The 20,506-nt window shown below is 36.4% G+C and overlaps 1 protein-coding gene across 1 annotated transcript in view; it reads left to right on the top strand.

The window, feature by feature from the left end:
• Positions 1-1,278: 1,278 nt before the first annotated feature.
• Positions 1,279-20,506, top strand: part of LOC128559506 (kinesin-like protein KIF6) — a 36,212-nt gene continuing 16,984 nt past the window's right edge. Inside the window, exons 1-15 of the mRNA XM_053551324.1 lie at positions 1,279-1,442; positions 2,586-2,695; positions 3,389-3,463; positions 4,682-4,724; positions 6,241-6,345; positions 7,511-7,620; positions 8,696-8,825; positions 9,401-9,519; positions 9,926-10,013; positions 10,760-10,903; positions 14,961-15,151; positions 16,102-16,207; positions 18,169-18,325; positions 19,241-19,358; positions 19,802-19,965. Of these exons, the coding sequence (XP_053407299.1) occupies positions 1,383-1,442; positions 2,586-2,695; positions 3,389-3,463; positions 4,682-4,724; positions 6,241-6,345; positions 7,511-7,620; positions 8,696-8,825; positions 9,401-9,519; positions 9,926-10,013; positions 10,760-10,903; positions 14,961-15,151; positions 16,102-16,207; positions 18,169-18,325; positions 19,241-19,358; positions 19,802-19,965 (1,720 nt within the window). The 5' untranslated portion in view covers positions 1,279-1,382. The remainder of the gene's footprint in view (positions 1,443-2,585; positions 2,696-3,388; positions 3,464-4,681; positions 4,725-6,240; positions 6,346-7,510; positions 7,621-8,695; positions 8,826-9,400; positions 9,520-9,925; positions 10,014-10,759; positions 10,904-14,960; positions 15,152-16,101; positions 16,208-18,168; positions 18,326-19,240; positions 19,359-19,801; positions 19,966-20,506) is intronic.

Raw genomic sequence — 20,506 nt, forward strand, 5'->3', positions numbered from 1 at the left:
GCTTTGAAAATAATGACCGTTTTTAAGACGGACAAGACTTCGCAAGTAAGACACAGAACGGTATCCACTTGATTGCGTTGCATAGCGACTCACTCGAAACGGCGTTGCATTAGGTTTTCGGCTGATTGTTCAGAAACAACCCTGAATAATTCTATGAAAATACATACACTTTGTTTTAAGAGGTAGCCCTTTACATAAAAAGTGTTTTAACAGTTACTTGCTCCCGAAAAACAATAAATTTGAGGCGATATTGTCAAAAACTGTCAAAAATCTCCTTCCCCCACTGGACTGTACAGAAGTGTTTGAATAAACGGCACAAATCTCAGCTAAATAGACACACGTGCTAAAATACAGACACATTTGTGCTCCAGGTGCACCCATCGTTTTCATTTGATTCGTTATTTAATGGGTAGAAATTCCTTTAAATCATAATTACAATTCCGGAAAATTGTAGTATCGGCCATATTTCTCCATCTGATCGGCGTAAAATTCACCATTCAAACAACGTTGGAACCACTTGATCTGATAAAGCTATGGCCAGTGTGAAAATTCTGGAGCCCTGCTTGTGTCATTTGATGTGGATGATGATGTGGAACAGTATTTTAAGTTTGAATTAAATCCATTTAGTAATAACCAAGAAAAAGTGAGTGCACCAAAACTTTAACCTGAAATTCTAAATAAAGAGGGGGGATAATTCATAAAATATTTGTGAATGAGTGTCAGATGATGTGGGTGATGATGATGAATAACTACTTTAAGTTTGCAGCAAATCTATCAGGTAGATCTAATTACAGAGATAACAAGAAAAACAAGCAAGTGCATCAAAACTTTACCAAAGGTGTGGGACGCAGACCCCAAGATGAGTAGGATAGCTCTCTATATAGATTCTACTTCATACAGTCGAGCTAAAAACCTGTTTGATCTTTTCTATGAAAATGAAAATAATTATTTTTATCTGTAATAAGAGTAGCCTCCCTAGATCTACAAATTTTAAACATGTGGAATGTAAGTTTTGCACAAGCACAGAAATCCCGTGCATTTTGACCTGCAAACCATGTGTGTAATGTTGCCTCAGGCAAGCACAGTTTTTTCACATATATGACCAAAGCGCATCTCCTTGAAAGTTTCATCTCCCTTTTACTTGTTACAACACGGTATTCTCGTGCGCCGTCGCAAACTGGCGCCAAAATAGAGCATGTAATCCGAATAACAAATTTAGACCAATGACAATACGTAAAATATTTTCTGCGTCGCTATGCATAGTTTCCATCATGGCTGCCTCAGATGTAAACAAATGCGATTTATCAAGAAAAAAGTGTTTAATTTAAATGATTCAAGTAGAGAATTTCATCAATTTGGCCTTGATGTAAAGAATTTTCAAAATGGTTAAACAAACCATTCAAATTTTTGCCAGAATAAAGCCGACTAAAGCAAAAGCAGGGGTAAGAAAATTATGCAGTGAAGAAGCTGATCAGTTTTCGCGATAGCCATTTCATATTTATGTAGTCTCCAGTATTTTTTTCTTCTTCTCTTTCAGGTTACGACACTCTTTCATAACTTTGATGATTATGTGTAGGCGCAAATTAAAATTTACAATGTTTTTACACATCAGTCTAGTGGCTAGTCTACCGTTTTACATGCTACAGTGTCTGTGTAAATAATAGTTTGTTTCAGACAGTGTTGAAATTATAACAGTAATTTGAGTAAAAAAGATGCAGTGTTCACTATGGTCTTGATTTTTGCGAGTTTGATCGGCTGGCGGAGCGTATGTTCTCCATGATGATTTGATAAAAGACATTGACTCTGACATCATTCGTCCTCCACCTCTGATATTAATAATTTATGTGGGGAAGTTGGCAGTTACTTGCGGAGAACAGGTTTGCACTGGTACAGAATCCAGGAACACTGGTTACTGAAATACTGAGTCTGTTGAAAAACGGCATTAAACCCAAATCAAACAAACATACTCAGATAATGTCCTTTTATTCAAATTATTGGCAACTTACTGGTCTGTTCATTAATAATTCAATATACAAAAAAGAAATTATACATACTTAAAAGTATGAGTCCAGTTTTAATTTTCAGAAAACTGATTTAAAGTACCCTTAGGAGTACCAGTACATTGTACCTATACTTGATAGTTCCTAGTTTTTCTTGATATTGCTTCTTCATGTCTCGTAGCCCCAAAGTCAACATTATGATTATCCCACCCATCATGAGTTGTCAGAGCATGACTCGCAGAGGGCATGGTTGCTTTTCACTATTCATATATAATAGAAACTTTTGTCAGTAGCCGCTGGTCCTATTTAATTCTGTCCGTGTTGAGTCGTTCTTTAGTGGCATTTTAGATTGACTATTCAAAAGAGCTATTGCACTCACCCAGTTTGGCATCTCAGTTTGGTTATAAACGTTTTGTATGTAAATTGATTTAATTTCAGATGAGGATTCTATTTCTGTAGTTGCTTGCCAACACTGATTTATTTGTCTTGAACTTAAATTTGTTTTTTTTTGGGAGGAACAGTAGTTTACTGGTAAAGGTTTAGAAGACATTCTGTGATAACAAAGATTTTCTTTTATACATGTAGGTCTATGATATAGATAATGATGATGAAGGTTTGCCGCGGCTCACATTTAACATCCCAAGAGAACTTGCTGATGGCTTCATCAACAACAAAAGGGAAAACTACAAATTTAGGTTTGTACAGATAAACTGGAATTAAGCAGCAAGTCAGGGTAGCAAGTCAGTCTGTTTGCTTTAAAACAGTTTTAGTTAGAACAAAACATAAATTTGGGAAATTAGTTGATATTTGACTGGCTGCTTAAGACAAGTGGCAGCTTAATACATATGGCTGCTAAGACTTAAACAGAGTCAAAATACATACCTTTGGAAGGAATTTTGACAGGACTTTGGAATTTCATTTTGATAACCAGAATTTCAAGACATGTGAGTTTATGATACTGATTTTCAACTATTGTCAGAATTCATTATCAGTAGTGATTACACTTTTTAAAACTGGCACTGATTTAAGGAAGTCTAGCTGTGAACATTTACCTAAAATATTATTTTGCATCATTTATGTTGTAGGAATTTCATTTCTTTTGTAATTGGAACAATAACTGACTGTATTTGAGTGCAAAATTTAGAGTAACACTTACAATGACAAAAAGTTTACAAAAACTTCTATTTTAGCATAATACCCTTACCATATATTTAAATGAAGTAGAAGTTTTAGATGCACCAAATAGAATAACATTGAAAAACAGGCATCTAGTTGTACATGTAATTTGTGAAACAACAGCTCAAGATGATCAAAATATACACAATATGGAAGAACTTAATATTGCTAATATTGATTTTCTTGAAAATACTGGGTTTTTTTTTTTGCAGGTTCCAGAAAGTTTTTGACCAGAAAGCACAACAAGATGAAATTTTTGACCATGTAGCCAAACCTGTAGTAGACAAGTAAGTTTGCATTTATTTTAAAATTTGTTTCACTTCTTTGAATCTTCATAACCAGAGTATTTTACGGACATTTTTTGCACAAAAATTTAACCCCATTCCTCTGTCCAAAAGGTATAGTTTTCCTCCATTTATCCATTTATGCCTCCGCCCCCACCGCCCCACAACCCCACATTTTTGGGAGACACTTATACTTTATCTCATGCTTATCTCAAAAAGTATTTTATCTAGAGTCATCAAACCTCAGAGGCTAGTTATGAAGTGAGCAAATTTGAATTCCCAGGAAATACGTTTTTCCCAAATCACCAAATTTCATGCCCACGAAATGGTTTCAATGTACTGAGTAATATTCATCCATCTTTCTGATTCATTTGATGCTTATTACCACTGGTGTTGTAAAAAGATTGAAAGGGAAAACTTCCATTGATGCTGCAGTTACATTCACTTTTTATGCCCCCAAAGGGAGGCATATAGTTTTTGAACCGTCTGTCTGTCGGTCTGTCAGTCTGTCCGCAATTTTCGTGTCCGGTCCATATCTTTGTCATCGATGGATGGATTTTCAAATAACTTGGCATGAATGTGTACCACAGTAAGACGACATGTCGCGCGCAAGACCCAGGTCCGTAGCTCAAAGGTCAAGGTCACACTTAGACATTAAAGGATAGTGCATTGATGGGCGTATCCGGTCAATATCTTTGTCATCCATGGATGGATTTTCAAATAACTTGGCATGAATGTGTACCACAGTAAGACGACGTGTCGCATGCAAGACCCAGGTCCGTAGCTCAAAGGTCAAGTTCACACTTAGACATTAAAGGATAGTGCATTGATGGGCTTGTCCGGTCCATATCTTTGTCATCCATGGATGGATTTTCAAATAACTTGGCATGAATGTGTACCACAGTAAGACGACATGTCGCGTGCAAGACCCAGGTCCATAGGTCAAAGGTCCTAAACTCTAACATCGGCCATAACTATTCATTCAAAGTGCCATCGGGGGCATGTGTCATCCTATGGAGACAGCTCTTGTTTGTCTTCATTTTGCAATTTTAAATACTATCAGGATATGCTCCTGTTGGTGTAGGGTAACTTTCTTTCACTTTCAGTACATCTGATATTTTCTAGAATAAACTTTAAGATATTGCATTTTTTTCATCAGTTAAAATATTTATTTCTGTTCAGCATAATTTGACCATACACATTATGTTTGTTGATTTACAGTGTCCTGGAAGGCTACAATGGCACTATTTTTGCTTATGGACAGGTAAAACATATACATTTTTTTTATTCAAATTGAATATTTCGGTACAAAGCATACTCAAAAGTAACTTTAGAATGACCAGAAAATAGTGCTGGCTATGCTCCAACTTCAGGTCTGGCATCTCATTTGAGTTGACAAGGAATGACATAAAGTGTTTTACGGTAAGGTGCTGAATTGTGTTATGTATATTCTGATATGTGAAGTGTTGTAAATTCCATGAATATTAATCTCAAGTAAGAACCATACATATTATTATACCTGATTTATATAGCACCCTTTTCATGATAAACACATTCAAAGGCACTTTACATATAGCAATTACAGCCACACAGGGCTCGAAATTTATCCTCTGCTAGTACAGACACAGAGTGATCTGAACAGAGGGACAGAGTGAGATAAAGCCCCCAGAACAGATACACATCTGATTAACATAACTGAACACATCTTGAAGAGAAACCTTCATGACAGTTTTTAGCTCATCTGATTTTTTGGAAAAAAAATGATGAGTTATTGTCATCACTTGATTGGCGTCGGCGTTTGTGTTGGCGTTGCCTGCTTAAGTTTTATGTTTAGGTCAGCTTTTCCCCTAAACTATCAAAGATATTGCTTTGAAACTTGCAACACTTGTTCACCGTCAATAGCTGACCCTGTACAGCAAGAAACATAACTCCATCCTGCTTTTTGCAAGAATTATGGCCTCTTTTGGACTTAGAAAATATCAGATTTCTTGGTTAAGTTTTATGTTTAGGTAAACTTTTCTCCTAAACTATCAAAGCTATTGCTTTGAAACTTGCAACACTTGTTCACCATCATAAGCTGACCCTGTACAGCAAGAAACATAACTCTGTCTTGCTTTTTGCAAGAATTATGGCCCCTTTTGGACTTATAAAATCAGATTTCTTGGTTAAGTTTTGTGTTTAAGGTCAGCTTTTCTTCTAAACTATCAAAGCTATTGCTTTTAAACTTGCAACACTTGTTCACCATCATAAGCTTACCCTGTGCAGCAAGAAACATAACTCCGTCCTGCTTTTAGCAAGAATTATGGCCCCTTTCGGACTTAGAAAATATCAAATTTATTGGTTAAGTTTTATGTTTAAGTAAACTTTTTTCCTATACTATCAAAGCTATTGCATTGAAACTTGCAACACTTGTTCACCATAAGCTGACTCTGTACATCGAAAAAACGTAACTCCATCCTGCTTTTTGCAAGAATTATGGCCCTTTTTGGACTTAGAAAATCATATGTAGGACAATATTTCTGTTATACAAAAAAAATCAGATGAGCGTCAGCACCCGCAAGGCGGTGCTCTTGTTTACATACTTTTATCAGTTTACTGATTTGTTTTGTGAAAAAGTAAAAACTGCCACAGTATTAATTTATTTCAGAATTTTTGAATGCTTTTGTATAATTCTGTATTACAGACTAGTAATGGTAAAACATTTGCCTACACTGGATACATTTATGGAGGATTCTTACCTAGAATATAGTCTTTTTTATATTTGAATGTTTTATTCACAGACTGGGAGTGGTAAGACATTTACCATTACAGGAGGAGCTGAGAGATACAATGATAGAGGAATCATCCCTAGAATGTTGTCTTATATATTTGAATGTTTTGAAAAGGTAAATTGTCATAATATTAATGTGTCTTATACTCTGATTGAAGGGACTTGCCTTCAAAATTTATCCCAAATTTAGAAAGTGCATCCATTACTAACTGGAAATAAAAACTAAAAATATGTGATGAGATCTAGGAGTTATGTAGTATTAAAACATTTGTATATTCTGTAAAATATATAAAAAAAATTCTAAAATGTTGGTCATGCTATAGAAATGTGATATTTAGCCAAAATATTCAGACTCATACAATATCTGCATGAATAATATTGATTCATGATTTTTACTTCTATTTAATGTTGCAGTCTGGCTAATAAAGAAATTTGAAGTTATCTGGAAGCTTTCCATTTTAATACATGTATACAGATTTTATAAAGGTTAACAGTAACCAACTGTTCCATTAGCCTCAGTAACTTGAATAAGGGGCAGGGTTATATGAGCCGCACCATGAGAAAACCAACATAGTGCCTTTGCGACCAGCATGGATCCAGACCAGCCTGCATATCCACCAGTCTGGTCAGGATCCATGCTGTACGCTTTCAAAGCCTATTGCAATTAGAGAAACCATTAGCGAACAGCATGGATCCTGACCAGACTGCACGGATGCGCAGGCTGGTCTGGATCATTGCTGGTTGCAAAGGCACTATGTTGGTTTTCTCATAATGTGGCTCATATACATTTGTTTCTAAAAGTTGTGAAAAACATTTGCATGTTTTGATGTTCATTTAGTTGTCATTACATTTTTAGCTCGACATTTCGAAGAAAAAGTAGAGCTATTGCACTGGCCCCAGCGTCTGATGTCTCTGTTGGTTGAAGATTTTGATAAATTCAAATGTCTTTGTTACTATCAAAGCTTTTGACTTGAAACTTAAAATAGTTATTTGCTATCAAAGTCTACACCAGTAGAAACAATCCTCATAACCTTGATTTGAATTTTGACAGAGTTCCTATTTAACTAAGAATTTTTTTGTTAAAGTTTTATGAAGTTTTTACTGGCAAAGCTCCAATTCAGAGTCAAGCACTGAGTCAAGTGCACTGTCATCAGACAGCTCTTGTATTATTTAAGGTCTGAAATGCTATCAGGTGACATCAGTTTGGGTGCATAAGATTTGTTTATTTTAGGGTTATATTTTTAGAATTTGTTGTATCCAAATATTGGTTTACATTGTAGCATTCGGAAAGAGCATTTACAGCACATATTTCCTACCTAGAAATCTACAATGATTCTGGATATGACTTACTAGATCCTAAACATGAAGCTGCCAAACTGGAAGATCTTCCGTGAGTATACATGCATATATTGTTAATACTGACAGTGTTCATACCATTCGTTTGGGCCTGTTTGGTCGAGCAGTTTAGATCACTGACTTGATTGTCACTGCTGTGAGTTCGAAACCTCATTTAGGTAGTAGAATTCTTTCATGCGAGGATGCTGTCCATCTGGCTTAAGGACAGTTGGTTTGGTTGAGGTGCCAGCTGATACCTGAAATAATGCTAGGAGGGGCACCTTGGGCCTTCTTCAGTCATGAAAAAGTGGAAAGTTACCATATGACATGTGATTGTGGGAGTGAGACATCAAAACCAATAAAAGCACAATACAAAAATCACACCTAACAGCCAGATAGCTTCAGCAGTGTTTTCTTTAACAAAAACTGAAGTCATTTAATGTTAGTAGCAAGTCTGTAATCCTAGTCTTACAGCTTTGAAGGCCACAATTTTAAAGAGTACTTTAATAGAACACTGAATACACTCGTAGAGCTTCTAAATATTTCTTGCTAGTTTACTTATTCATGTCAGAAAATCTAATTTAATCTAATTAAGAAATAATAATCCCAAACAGTGATTTGTCATTGAATAAAGTCATTATTTGGAGTTTAGATGCGAAGGAATTATATCACGAGGGCGCAGCCCAAGTGATATAATAATACGCATCCAAACGACAAACAATGATTTTATTCACGCGCAAATCACTGTTTGAGATATATTATTTCGATTCAAACATGTTATCAAGGATTATTATGTATGTCCTTGACGATATCCATAAAATATTTGCCTGTTTTCTGTTTATTTCTTTTCCAGCCCGCGGCTATGCTGTCTAACGCTATGATGTAATAATTGTGACATCAGCAAAATGGATTGTTGAATAATAACACACAGTTTTCAGCCTTCTTTGTTTAATAGGAAAACAAATCGGGTCGTGTTAGAATTTGTGATTAAATAAGTTTTTAGAATTTATTCATATTATACAGATAAAGAAGGAAAACCACTGTCAAAATATTTTCCATTAGCATGTGAGCGTCTAGTTACTTTATAGATGTGGAGTATAAAAATCATTCCTGTATATTTTATGTTACAGGAAAGTGAGTTTAATGGAAGACAATGACCAGAATATACATCTGAAGAACCTATCAGTTCATCAGGCAACCAGTGAGGAAGATGCATTGAATTTGCTCTTTCTGGGGGATACAAACAGAATGATAGCTGAGGTCAGTGTTATTTATCATTGCACAAAAAATTGTATAATATCATTAAAAATAAGACTACTATTAAGCAGACAGTGGCACAGTGTGTCTGTTTAAGGCAGGTGGAAATAAGAGTAAAATGTTAATTCAGAAAGTTTGGTGACTAGCTGCTTGTTGCGAGTGCCTGCATACTGCAAAATCATTAATATTCGTGGGGGACTAATTTTCGTGGATTTCGTGGTTATGTCAATCCACAAAATTTAATCCCAATGAACAAGTAAAATTCCCATTCATTTCATGTTCAAAAGTTGAAATCCAAGAATTGCCGTTTTGACCAAAACCACGAAATTTAATGCCCACGAAATTAACTGATTTTACAGTAAATAGAAGGAATGATTAGCTGTATATCAACATTTAAAAATATGTAATTTGATAGAATTATTAGTTTTAATGTCTGTACTTTTCAGTCCTTGAATGGATTTCTGGTGGTATTTTCTGTAAAAGCAATACTTTTTCTTAGGCGAAATTTACACTCGGATACGATTTGTGATAGATCAACTTTCTGTTTATATTTTAATGAATTAAACATTGTTTTGTAGACACCCATGAATCAAGCTTCAACAAGATCACACTGTATATTTACTGTCCATCTGACGTCAAGAGAGCATGGTACAGCAACTATACGACGATCCAAAATTCATCTTGTTGACTTGGCTGGGTAAATCTTTTATCCCTTTTGTTTAATATATTCAATATATTGTGTATAGAACTGTATAAATACTGTTTCTATGTATATTTAGTTTTACCTGTCATATTTTGCAAGGAACTTCTATCTCATCATCACCAAATGATAGAGATGCAGTTTGGAATTTTTGTAGTGGCAACTTAAATTTTTCTCAGATTTGAAAGTTAAAGCCAGAAGCCAAGAAGCACTGAGACAGAAACTAATGTGAGAGAAATGCCTGGCGTAGCAAAAAGAGACGAGCGTTTTAAAGATTCCATCAGATTCCCTGTATTTGCATCCTGCATATAAAATTTCTTTTAAAGCATCCCCTTGTTTTGTGTCATTTCTTGTACGTTTTTCAAGAAAGAATGCAATATTAACTTTTGTTCTGTTATTTCAGGTCAGAGAGGGTGTCAAAAACAGGAGTTAAAGGTGTTTTGTTATCTGAAGCCAAATATATCAACTTATCACTGCATTTTCTGGAACAGGTGATTGAAACCATTAATTTTCACACATACATTTACTTTCATGGGTTGCAAAGTCTGTTTAGCTATTTATTTGTGGGTCACACTATCCTTGCCCCATGATAATTTGATCCATAAATTCAGCGTTTTCAGGAGCTAGATATGAAACTTTGAAAGATTTTTTATTTTTTTTTATTTTTAGAAATTTCTGTAGTATTATTTCTCTTATCAGTTAGAAAAAATGTGGCACTATGCTTTGTGAATACTTTTGAAGGCAGTCATGGCCTTGTTTAAACTTGATTTCTGGTTTAAAAAAAATGATTGAATAGTGATGTGAATTTCAACAAACCTGTATTTTAGTGTGTAATTTATTAGAAAATTGTTCAAAAACTCGTTGGGAAAATTTTTTGTTGACACCACAAAGATTTACAAAGGTAAATGCTTCTTTGCACTAAACATCGAAATTGGCTGTATTGATACAAGGTTTGATCATGTCATAGATATAAATAGATGAGCCATGGGAAAACCAACACAGTGGCTTTGCGACCAGCATGGATCCAGACCAGCCTGCGCATCCGCGCAGTCTGGTCAGGATCAATGCTGTTCGCTGACGGTTTCTCTAATTGCTAAAGGCTTTGAAAGCGAACAGCATGGATCCTGACCAGACTGCGCAGCTGGTTTGGATCCATGCTGGTTGCAAAGCCACTATGTTGGTTTTCTCATGGCGCAGCTCAGATGTCATGTGGTTCAAGTTAAATTTTTATTTCCAGGTCATCATCGCATTATCAGAGAAGAGTCGTTCACACATCCCGTACAGGAACTCTATGATGACGTCAGTTTTACGAGACAGTTTAGGTGGTAACTGTATGACCACTATGATAGCAACTTGTGCAATAGATAGGAGAAACATTGATGTAAGATTTCAATTTAAAAGTGTTATTATTATGTCTCCCCCAGGAGACATATTGTTTTTGCCCTGTCCGTCCGTCCTTCCGTCCGTCCGTCTATCTGTAAGTCACACTTCATTTCCGAGCAATAACTGGAGAACCATTTGACCTAGAACCTTCAATCTTCATAGGGTTGTAGGGCTGCTGGAGTAGACGACCCCTATTGTTTTTGAGGTCACTCCGTCAAAGGTCAAGGTCACAGGGGCCCGAACATTGAAAACCATTTCCGATCAATAACTAGAGAACCACTTGACCCAGAATGTTGAAACTTCATAGGATGATTGGTCATAAAGAGTAGATGACCCCTATTGATTTTGGGGTCACTCCATCAAAGGTCAAGGTCACAGGGGCCTGAACATGGAAAACCATTTCCGATCAATAACTAGAGAACCACTTGACCCAGAATGTTGAAACTTCATAGGATGATTGTACACGCAAAGTAGATGACCCCTATCAATTTTGGGGTCACTCCGTCAAAGGTCAATGTCACAGGGGCCCGAACATTGAAAACCATTTCTGGTCAATAACTAGAGAACCACTTGACCCAGAATGTTGAAACTTCATAGGATGATTGGTCTTAAAGAGTAGATGACCCCTATTGATTTTGGGATCACTCCATCAAAGGTCAAGGTCACAGGGGCCTGAACATGGAAAACCATTTCCGATCAATAACTAGAGAACCACTTGCCCAGAATGTTGAAACTTCATAGGATGATTGTACATGCAAAGTAGATGACCCCTATCGATTTTGGGGTCACTCCATTAAAGGTCAAGGTCACAGGGGCCTGAACATGGAAAACCATTTCCGGTCAGTAGCTTGAGAACCACTTGACCCAGAATGTTGAAACTTCATAGGATGATTGGTCATGCAGAGTAGATGACCCCTAACGATTTCAGGGTCACTCTGTGAAAGGTCAAGGTCACAGGGGCCTGAACATTGAAAACCATTTCCGGTCAGTAACTTGAAAACCACTTGACCCAAAATGATGAAACTTCATAGGATGATTGGTCATGCAGAGTAGATGACCCCTAACGATTTTAGGGTCACTCTGTGAAAGATCAAGGTCACAGGGGCCTGAACATGGAAAACCATTTCCAATCAATAACTTGAGAACCTCTCGACCCAGAATGTTGAAACTTCATAGGATGATTGTTCATGCAGAGTAAATGACCCCTATTGTTTTTGGGGTCACTCCGTTAAAGGTCAAGGTCACAGGGGCCAACATTGATAACCAGTTCCGATCAATAACTTGAGAACCACTTGACCCAGAATGTTGAAACTTCATAGGATGATTGAACATGCAGAGTAGATGACCCCTATTGATATGGGGTCAGTCTATTAAAGGTCAAGGTCACAGTGGCCTTTTCATGTAAAATCATTTTTTGGAAATAACTTGAGAACCACTTGACCTACAATGTTGAAACTTAATAGGATGATTGGACATGCAGAGTAGATGACCCCTATTTATTTTGAGGTCACTTGATCAAAGGTCAAGGTCACAGAAGCCTGAACAGTGACTTGAGAACCACTAGGCCAAGAGTGTTGAAATTTAGCGGGATGATTGGACATGCCAAATAGATGATCCCTATTGCTGCCAACCATCAGTGTCTCTTTGACTTTCACTCCTGACCCCTATTGACTTCTTGCCCATAGGACTTTGCATTGGGGGAGACATGCGCATTTTTACAAAAGCATATTCTAGTTTGAATTTGTGGCTTTTAAATGATCACATCTTCAGGGGTCTCCATGGGCAAGTGGCTAAGGTTGCTGACTTCGAATCACTTGTCCCGCTTGACTGAGTCCAAAATTCTTCCATGAGAGGGAGCCATCCAGCTGACTTAAGGAAGGTTGACGGCTCTACATAGGTACCCAGCAGTGGCGGAAATATTTTGAAACCATTTAATTAAATGTGCAAAAACATTCATGGTTTTGGCCTAAACTGCTGTTATGTGGTGACATGAAATTGGCGATTTTGAATGTTGAACATAAGTGGATCATAATTTTATCCTCTAAAATAAGTCCCCCATGAATATTAATGGTTTCACAGTAATGACAACAGAGACATCTTCCTCCACCAAAAAAGTTGGAAAGTAGTGGAATGGCATAAATTGTAAAAGTCGGATTTAAAAGCTTTCAAAAAATCTTAAGTTCATTTCTTTGCATCTTGCTAATCTTGTTTTTAGCTCACCTGTCACAAAGTGACAAGGTGAGCTTTTGTGATCGCGTGGCGTCCGTCGTCCGTGCTTGTGTGCGTGCGTGCGTCCGTAAACTTTTGCTTGTGACCACTCTAGAGGTCACATTTTTCATGGGATCTTTATGAAAGTTGGTCAGAATGTTCACCTTGATGATATCTAGGTCAAGTTCGAAACTGGGTCACGTGCCATCAAAAACTAGGTCAGTAGGTCTAAAAATAGAAAAACCTTGTGACCTCTCTAGAGGCCATATATTTCACAAGATCTTCATGAAAATTGGTCAGAATGTTCACCTTGATGATATCTAGGTCAAGTTTGAAACTGGGTCACGTGGAGTCAAAAACTAGGTCAGTAGGTCTAAAAATAGAAAAACCTTGTGACCTTTCTAGAGGCCATATTTTTCATGAGATCTTCATGAATATTGGTCAGAATGTTCACTTTGATGATATCTAGGTTAAGTTCGAAACTGGGTCACATGGGGTCAAAAACTAGGTCATTAGGTCTAAAAATAGAAAAACCTTTTGACCTCTGTAGAGGCCATATTTCTCAATGGATCTACATGAAAATTGGTCAGAATGTTCAGCTTGATGATATCTAGGTCAAGTTCGAAACTGGGTCACGTGGGGGTAAAAACTAGGTCAGTAGATCTAAAAATAGAAAAACCTTGTGACCTCTCTAGAGGCCATATTTTTCATGAGATCTTCATGAATATTGGTCAGAATGTTCACCTTGATGATATCTAGGTAAAGTTCGATACTGGGTCATGTTGGATCAAAAACTAGGTCAGTAGGTCTAAAAATAGAAAAACCTTGTGACCTCTCTAGAGGCCATATTTCTCAATGGATCTTCATGAAAATTGGTCAGAATGTTCACCTTGATGATATCTAGGTCAAGTTTGAAACTGGGTCACGTGCGGTCAAAAACTAGGTCAGTAGCTCTAAAAATAGAAAAACCTTGTGACCTCTCTAGAGGCCATATTTTTCAATGGATCTTCAGGAAAATTGGTCAGAATGTTAACCTTGATGATATCTAGATCAAGTTCGAAACTGGGTCACTTGGGGTTAAAAACTAGGTCAGTAGATCTAAAAATAGAAAAACCTTGTGACCTCTCTAGAGGCCATATTTTTCATGAGATCTTCATGAATATTGGTCAGAATGTTCACCTTGATGATATCTAGGTCAGGTTCGGAACTGGGTCACGTGGGGTCAAAAACTAGGTCAGTAGGTCTAAAAATAGAAAAACCTTGTGACCTCTCTAGAGGCCATATTTCTCAATGGATCTTCATGAAAACTGGTGAGAATGTTCAGCTTGATGATATCTAGGTCAGGTTCGTAACTGGGTCATGTGCGGTCAAAAACTAGGTCAGTAGGTCGAAAAATAGAAAAACCTTGTGACCTCTCTAGAGGCCATATTTTTCACGAGATCTTCATGAAAATTGGTGAGAATGTTCACCTTGATGATATCTAGGTCAAGTTTAAAAGTGGGTCACCTGCCTTCAAAAACTAGGTCATTAGGTCAAATAATAGAAAAAGCTTGTGACCTCTCTAGAGGCCATATTTTTCAATGGATCTTCATGAAAATTGGTCAGAATTTTTTATCTTGATGATATCTAGGTCACATGTGCTCAAAAACTAGGTCACTATGTCAAAGAATAGAAATAACGACGTCATACTCAGTTCAACACTGGGTCATGTGGGGATAGGTGAGCGATTCAGGACCATCATGGTCCTCTTGTTTATGTATGGGAAAATGTCGTAAGCTGAATAGTCACCATATGACCTAAATTGTTTCTGTATGATTTATACTGTAACAAAAACAAAATATTTTCAGGAGACTATTTCAACATGTCGGTTTGCTCAGAGAGTGGCCATGATCAAGAACGATGTGTTGTTGAATGAGGAATTGGACCCTAAATTAATGATACAGAAGTTGAAGAAGGAAATACAACAACTCCGGGAGGAACTTGCCATGGCAACAGGGGAACAGAGAACAGATGAACTAACTGAAGAAGATCTTAACAGGTTAGTAAATTATATTGAAGAACAACTTGTTGATGTGGGTATTGATGCTTAAAGGGAGTATTTACTGGCAACAGTATTCTAATTGGAAATTGATTTACTAACATAAGCACATAAATGAATTATTGCAGGGACAGTCGACCAAAAGCAGTATATTAAAGTGTTATTACTGTATAAATAGTTATTTTCATGTCACTTTTATTTCGCAGTATGATAGACAAGAGACTTCCTTGCCTTATTAACTTTTTGCTGTTTCTTTGTTGTTACTGCTTCTTGAGCAAATTATTCTTAGTATTCATTTCCATGAAAAAATAACTTAAGCACGATTATTATCTAACCAAGAACAAAACCCACTCGAGCATTTCAGACGGTCCTATCTATTATACATATACACTGGGACCCCTTTATAATATTGTCGTTGGGGGTCTCGAACCTTGGATCTAGCATGGTTAAATTTATAACGCGGGTTGGTCGTATATGCAATACCCCACCCACTTGTAATGCATTAGACATATTTTGAATGCTGCTTCATGTTGTATGGGAAATTCTATGCGTATAAACGGGACATTTATTTACCATGTATACTACTGGAGAATATAAAAAAAAGATTATAACGTCGTGTCAGCTTCCCATTTCGTCGTGATTCTAAAAGAAAGTTGAAATTGTCTATCCCGGAAATAAACATGTAAACTGTGTGAGAAGCACATAGTACAATAGCTGCTTATCAGTCATTGTAGTTTACTAGTTTAATTTCAGTTTACATTTCAGTCTTTATTTGTTTTTTGGCTTGAATCTTGTAAAAAGTCAGCCTAGAAACCAAATATAAAACCAGCATCTGAATGGTTGATATTGAGGGCTACATTGAAACTGAACAGTGGCCAGGTTGCATTTTGAGACTGAGCTCAAATCTTGTTTAACTATCTCAAGTCTTGATTTATTTTCTTGTTTTTCAGATGTGAGGAAGCTGTGAAGATGTACCTGGCTGACTCTGACCCTGATGCTATGATAAATGTGGGTGCTGATATGAGAAAAATACACACATGTTTTAGAATGATGAAGGTATGTACTTAAATATCATTAAGAATCTGAGTGTTCATATCAGTAACAGATGAAAAACGTGATGGTATTAGTACCTTTAATAAAGTACACTAATTTGTATGATACTTTGGAAAAGAATATTTAAAAATTAAGAGTGTGTATCCTGTTATTCACAGCCAAGGAATAACAAGGTCTATTCTGCAATATTCTGGTTAAAGTTTTGACTACAAGAGAAAGATTGTTGCAGAAGTTATTGTTAAAATTATAACTATGTCTCCCACCAAAATATATTATATTGATTTACTGCTGTCCATGTGTCTGTCACAAATCTTGTCCGTGCTCTAAGTCAAAGAGTTCTCATCCGATCTTCACCAAACTTGAACAAAATGTGTTTACCAATAAGTTCTCGGCTTAGTTTGATAACGAGCCAAATCACCCCAAGCACTTCAGAGTTAAGGCCCTTGAATTACCGGAAATAGCTCTCTACACACTTGTCTGTGTGTGTGTCTGTCTGTCTGTCTGTCTGTCTGTCTGTCTGTCACAAATCTTGCTCTAAGTCGAACAGTTCTCATCTGATCTTCATCAAACTTAAACAAAATGTGTTTACCGATAAGTCCTCGTCCAATTTCGATAACGAGCCAAATCGCCCCAGGCACTTCAGAATTATGGTCCTTGAAATACCGAATATCGCTCTGTACACACTTGTTCCTGTGTCTGCCTGTCTGTTACAAATCTTGTCCGCGCTTTAAGTCGAACAGTTCTCATCCGATCTTCACCAAAACTTGAACAAAACATGCTTTCCAATAAGTCCTTGGCCAAGTTCGCCCCAGGCACTTCAGAATTATTGCCCTTGAATTACCAAAAAACGCTCTGTACACACTTGTCCGCACTCTAAGTCAAACATTTCTCATCCGATCTTCACCAAACTTAAACGAAATGTGTTTGCCAATGAGTCCTCAACCAAGTTTGTTAACTAGCCAAATCGGCCAAGTTTTTAAGCCAAATTGGCCCAGGCATTTTAGAATTATGGCCCTTGAATTACCGAATATCGCTCTGTTTGCACTCTAAGTTGAATATTTCTCATCTGATCTTCACCAAATTGGCCTTGGCACTTCAGAATTATGGCCCTTGAATTACCGAAAATTACTTTGTACACAGATGCCAGTGATACATGTATTGGTGCATGGTTGACTCAGATAGTATTACATAAATATTCAGATAATTAGGCAGTTGTGGGAGACATGCGCTTTTCTCAAAAGCGGCTTTAGTTCTTATATCATATTATGGTATCTGCCACTCAGCCTGTAGATCGTAAGTACATGTCCTTCTTTAGAAGACATGTAGTGGTTCTGGCTTTTTTTTCAGAATCTCGGTTAAAGTTTGCATTAAGGATAACATGGTGTAATAGCCATATTTCATATCTTGTAACTGGATGGTAATATTTATATGAAATTTGGTCACTTTAAAGACATTCAAAATTAAAAACGTTTCACCGAGAGATTTTTCAAATTTTATCATTTTTTGGGGAAATAATCGGTATTGAAGTTAACATTGATGCCTATGGGAAATATATAATTTCTTTGAGTGTAAGAATCTGAACTTGAGTTTCGAGAAACTTTTGCGGTAGAAAGCTGCATTATATGATTCTGATACAAATATCAAAAAGAAATCTAAAATTCCCAGTTGGGAAAAGGAGAAAATTATTTTTTTCTAGTTTTCAGGGGAGATAACTCATGAAAAACCAAAATTATCAGGGGAGGTTATCTAAAGGAAACTTCTGTCACTATATAACTTGTCAATATGCACCTTATTTCTATCGTTCGACATTTTCAAAGCTTACATTATCGAGTTGTATACATGTACGCTTTTTGTGAAATTGAGGCCTATTACGGGTAGTCATCCTTAATTGCTTGCTGAAGTAAAAGTTGACACGGATTCCAAATGTACAACACACACTTCACTTTGAAATGATTTTATTTTAGAAAAGGGTGTTGGAAAAGCCGTCAACCCCACAGAAGTCAGTGACTCCTATCCCAGCAGCTCCAGTACAGCAAGGACCACCACCAGATACAGGTCCCTATAGTGAAACAGAGAATGATAAACTTAAACAACTGGTTGTACAGAGAGATAATGAAATAAGTATCCTTATATAGTGTTTATTTTGGTGCCAGCAATATAGGTATGTTAAATAACAGAAATTGAGGGCCCTGATGGGGTTAATGTTTCTGGCCCCAGATCACATGCTCCTTACAGCTGAAGGTTCAAAAACCACCCTTGAAATAGGATTACAGTAAACCCTGTGTCAGCTGAGGGAGTGTCATAGTCGTGCTGTATAAAATTGAAATTAGATATATAAGTCAATTTAGGAAGTATGCTGACTTCTTAAGGCAAGCAACTGCTGAATACAGGTGTTTGCTACAGCAGGTTCAAGTTTTTCATGTAAAGAAGCTATCCAGTTGACTTTAGGGATAGTGATTATTTTCAGGGATTGACGTCTTGATGGGCATCAGAAGTCCTTTGACCAAAATTTTATTGCTGTTATTTAATACTTGACAATAACAGTAACTGAAATTTGATAAATCAGGGTCTTTTGAAAAAGTTTAAAAGATCTGAAATGAGAACAGTGTTAATGAAGCTAAACTTGTGGATTTCAAAATAAACAATGATATTGCACTCTGATTCAATTAGTTTTATTGTTTTGGACCTACATCGCCGAGTGGTTAAGGTCGCAGAGTTCAAATCCCTTACCCCTTATAACTGTAGGTTTGAAACTTTGTTTGTGGGGTAAAATTCCTAGTACTCACCATCAAAAGCTTGGAAGTCACCATAAAACCTACAGTCATTTCTGTGTGATGTTATACCCAACAAAAAAAGTAATTATATAGTCTTATGTCATGTATTACAAAATGCAAAATTCATTTGCCTTTTATTTGCAACCTCTACCAAAGTTTTAAACACAACAGATATTTTGTGCCTTTTGTTATAACCTTTACAGCAGTGATAATATGTTAAACTGGTTCCTCTTTGTTATTAAATATCTTTAACAAAGAAAAGACATTTTAGTAAATATGTTAAAGAAAGAGAAGAAGAGAGTGAAAGATGCCTCGTTACAGTTAGAAAAGTTAGGACAGAGACCACCATCTAGTGCTAGAGGGGAAGGATTTAGTGAAAGGTATAGTGCTGCATCTTTATTTTCGCTCTAATTTTTTTATTAAAATGTATGTAAATGTTGCATTAAGATTTTGCTTCATTAATGTTGAATTACTGTAGATTTGGGTACTTTTTGCATAGGCTTTATTTAGCCATTTCTTGGTTAGCAGCCATGTTCAGGATATCAAGAATTTGTGAAACAAGTGTGTTTGTTTTAGGTTATGATGCAGATTAATTTTCACAAATAATTTGAATTCGGGAATCACATTATTAGTGAATATAAGTGTAAGGAAAAATACTACCAAATTAACACTGAAAATTAATTTTGTTTTCAAACTTTTAGGAGTTAAATGCTGTTCAGAGCAGGCTTTTAATAATTTCATTTAACATTTCATGGACAATTGTTTACACTGTTACTTGTACTTGCAGAATATAATTCATTTACTTTGTGGTGTTTTGGTTCAGTTTTACAGTACCAGAGAAGAAAGTAAATGGTTATGTGACACCAGGTTCACGTACAAACACTGGAAATTCAGATGATTGGCGAAGACCTCCTTCTGGGACTGGCATAAGCAAAGAAAAACAAAGGCAACGGATAGAAAATGATAAAAAAGTTAAAAAGCAGATCTGTAAGTGCATTAATAGGAAATATAGTAAAAATAACAAATGTGGGTGTGCAGGGATATGCTAGAAAACCTTTTTATATGCTCATGAAATGGGACTTATAATGGGAACACCTACAGCTGCATATGGATGGCACCCACAAAAGTTGTCAGTTCTCTCTAGCTTGTGCAGTTTTTATCCAGTGTTCCCCTGTCTTAATCACAATGTTTATGGGCATAATATCTCAGTCTTGTTCGTTAACCAGCTTGATCCTCCAAATATCTGGAGTTGTGACCCTTGAATCACTCAAAATTGCGGAAATAGATAGTGATCTCTCTGTAAACTTGAGCCCTTCTTATCCAATGTTAACAAATTTTGGTCACAAATGTTTATAGACATAATTTCTCGACCGAGATTGATAACCATCTGCACTCTTTAAGTGTGGATTAATGGCCCTTGAATTGTGAAAATTGACAGTGTTCACACTCTGTTTTAAACAGTTCTTATCCATTGTTCACCAAACTTGGCCATAACGTTTAAGGGCAGAACATTTTTGACAAGTTCAGT

Source organism: Mercenaria mercenaria, chromosome 1 (assembly GCF_021730395.1).
Source record: "Mercenaria mercenaria strain notata chromosome 1, MADL_Memer_1, whole genome shotgun sequence".
Lineage (NCBI taxonomy): Eukaryota > Metazoa > Mollusca > Bivalvia > Venerida > Veneridae > Mercenaria > Mercenaria mercenaria.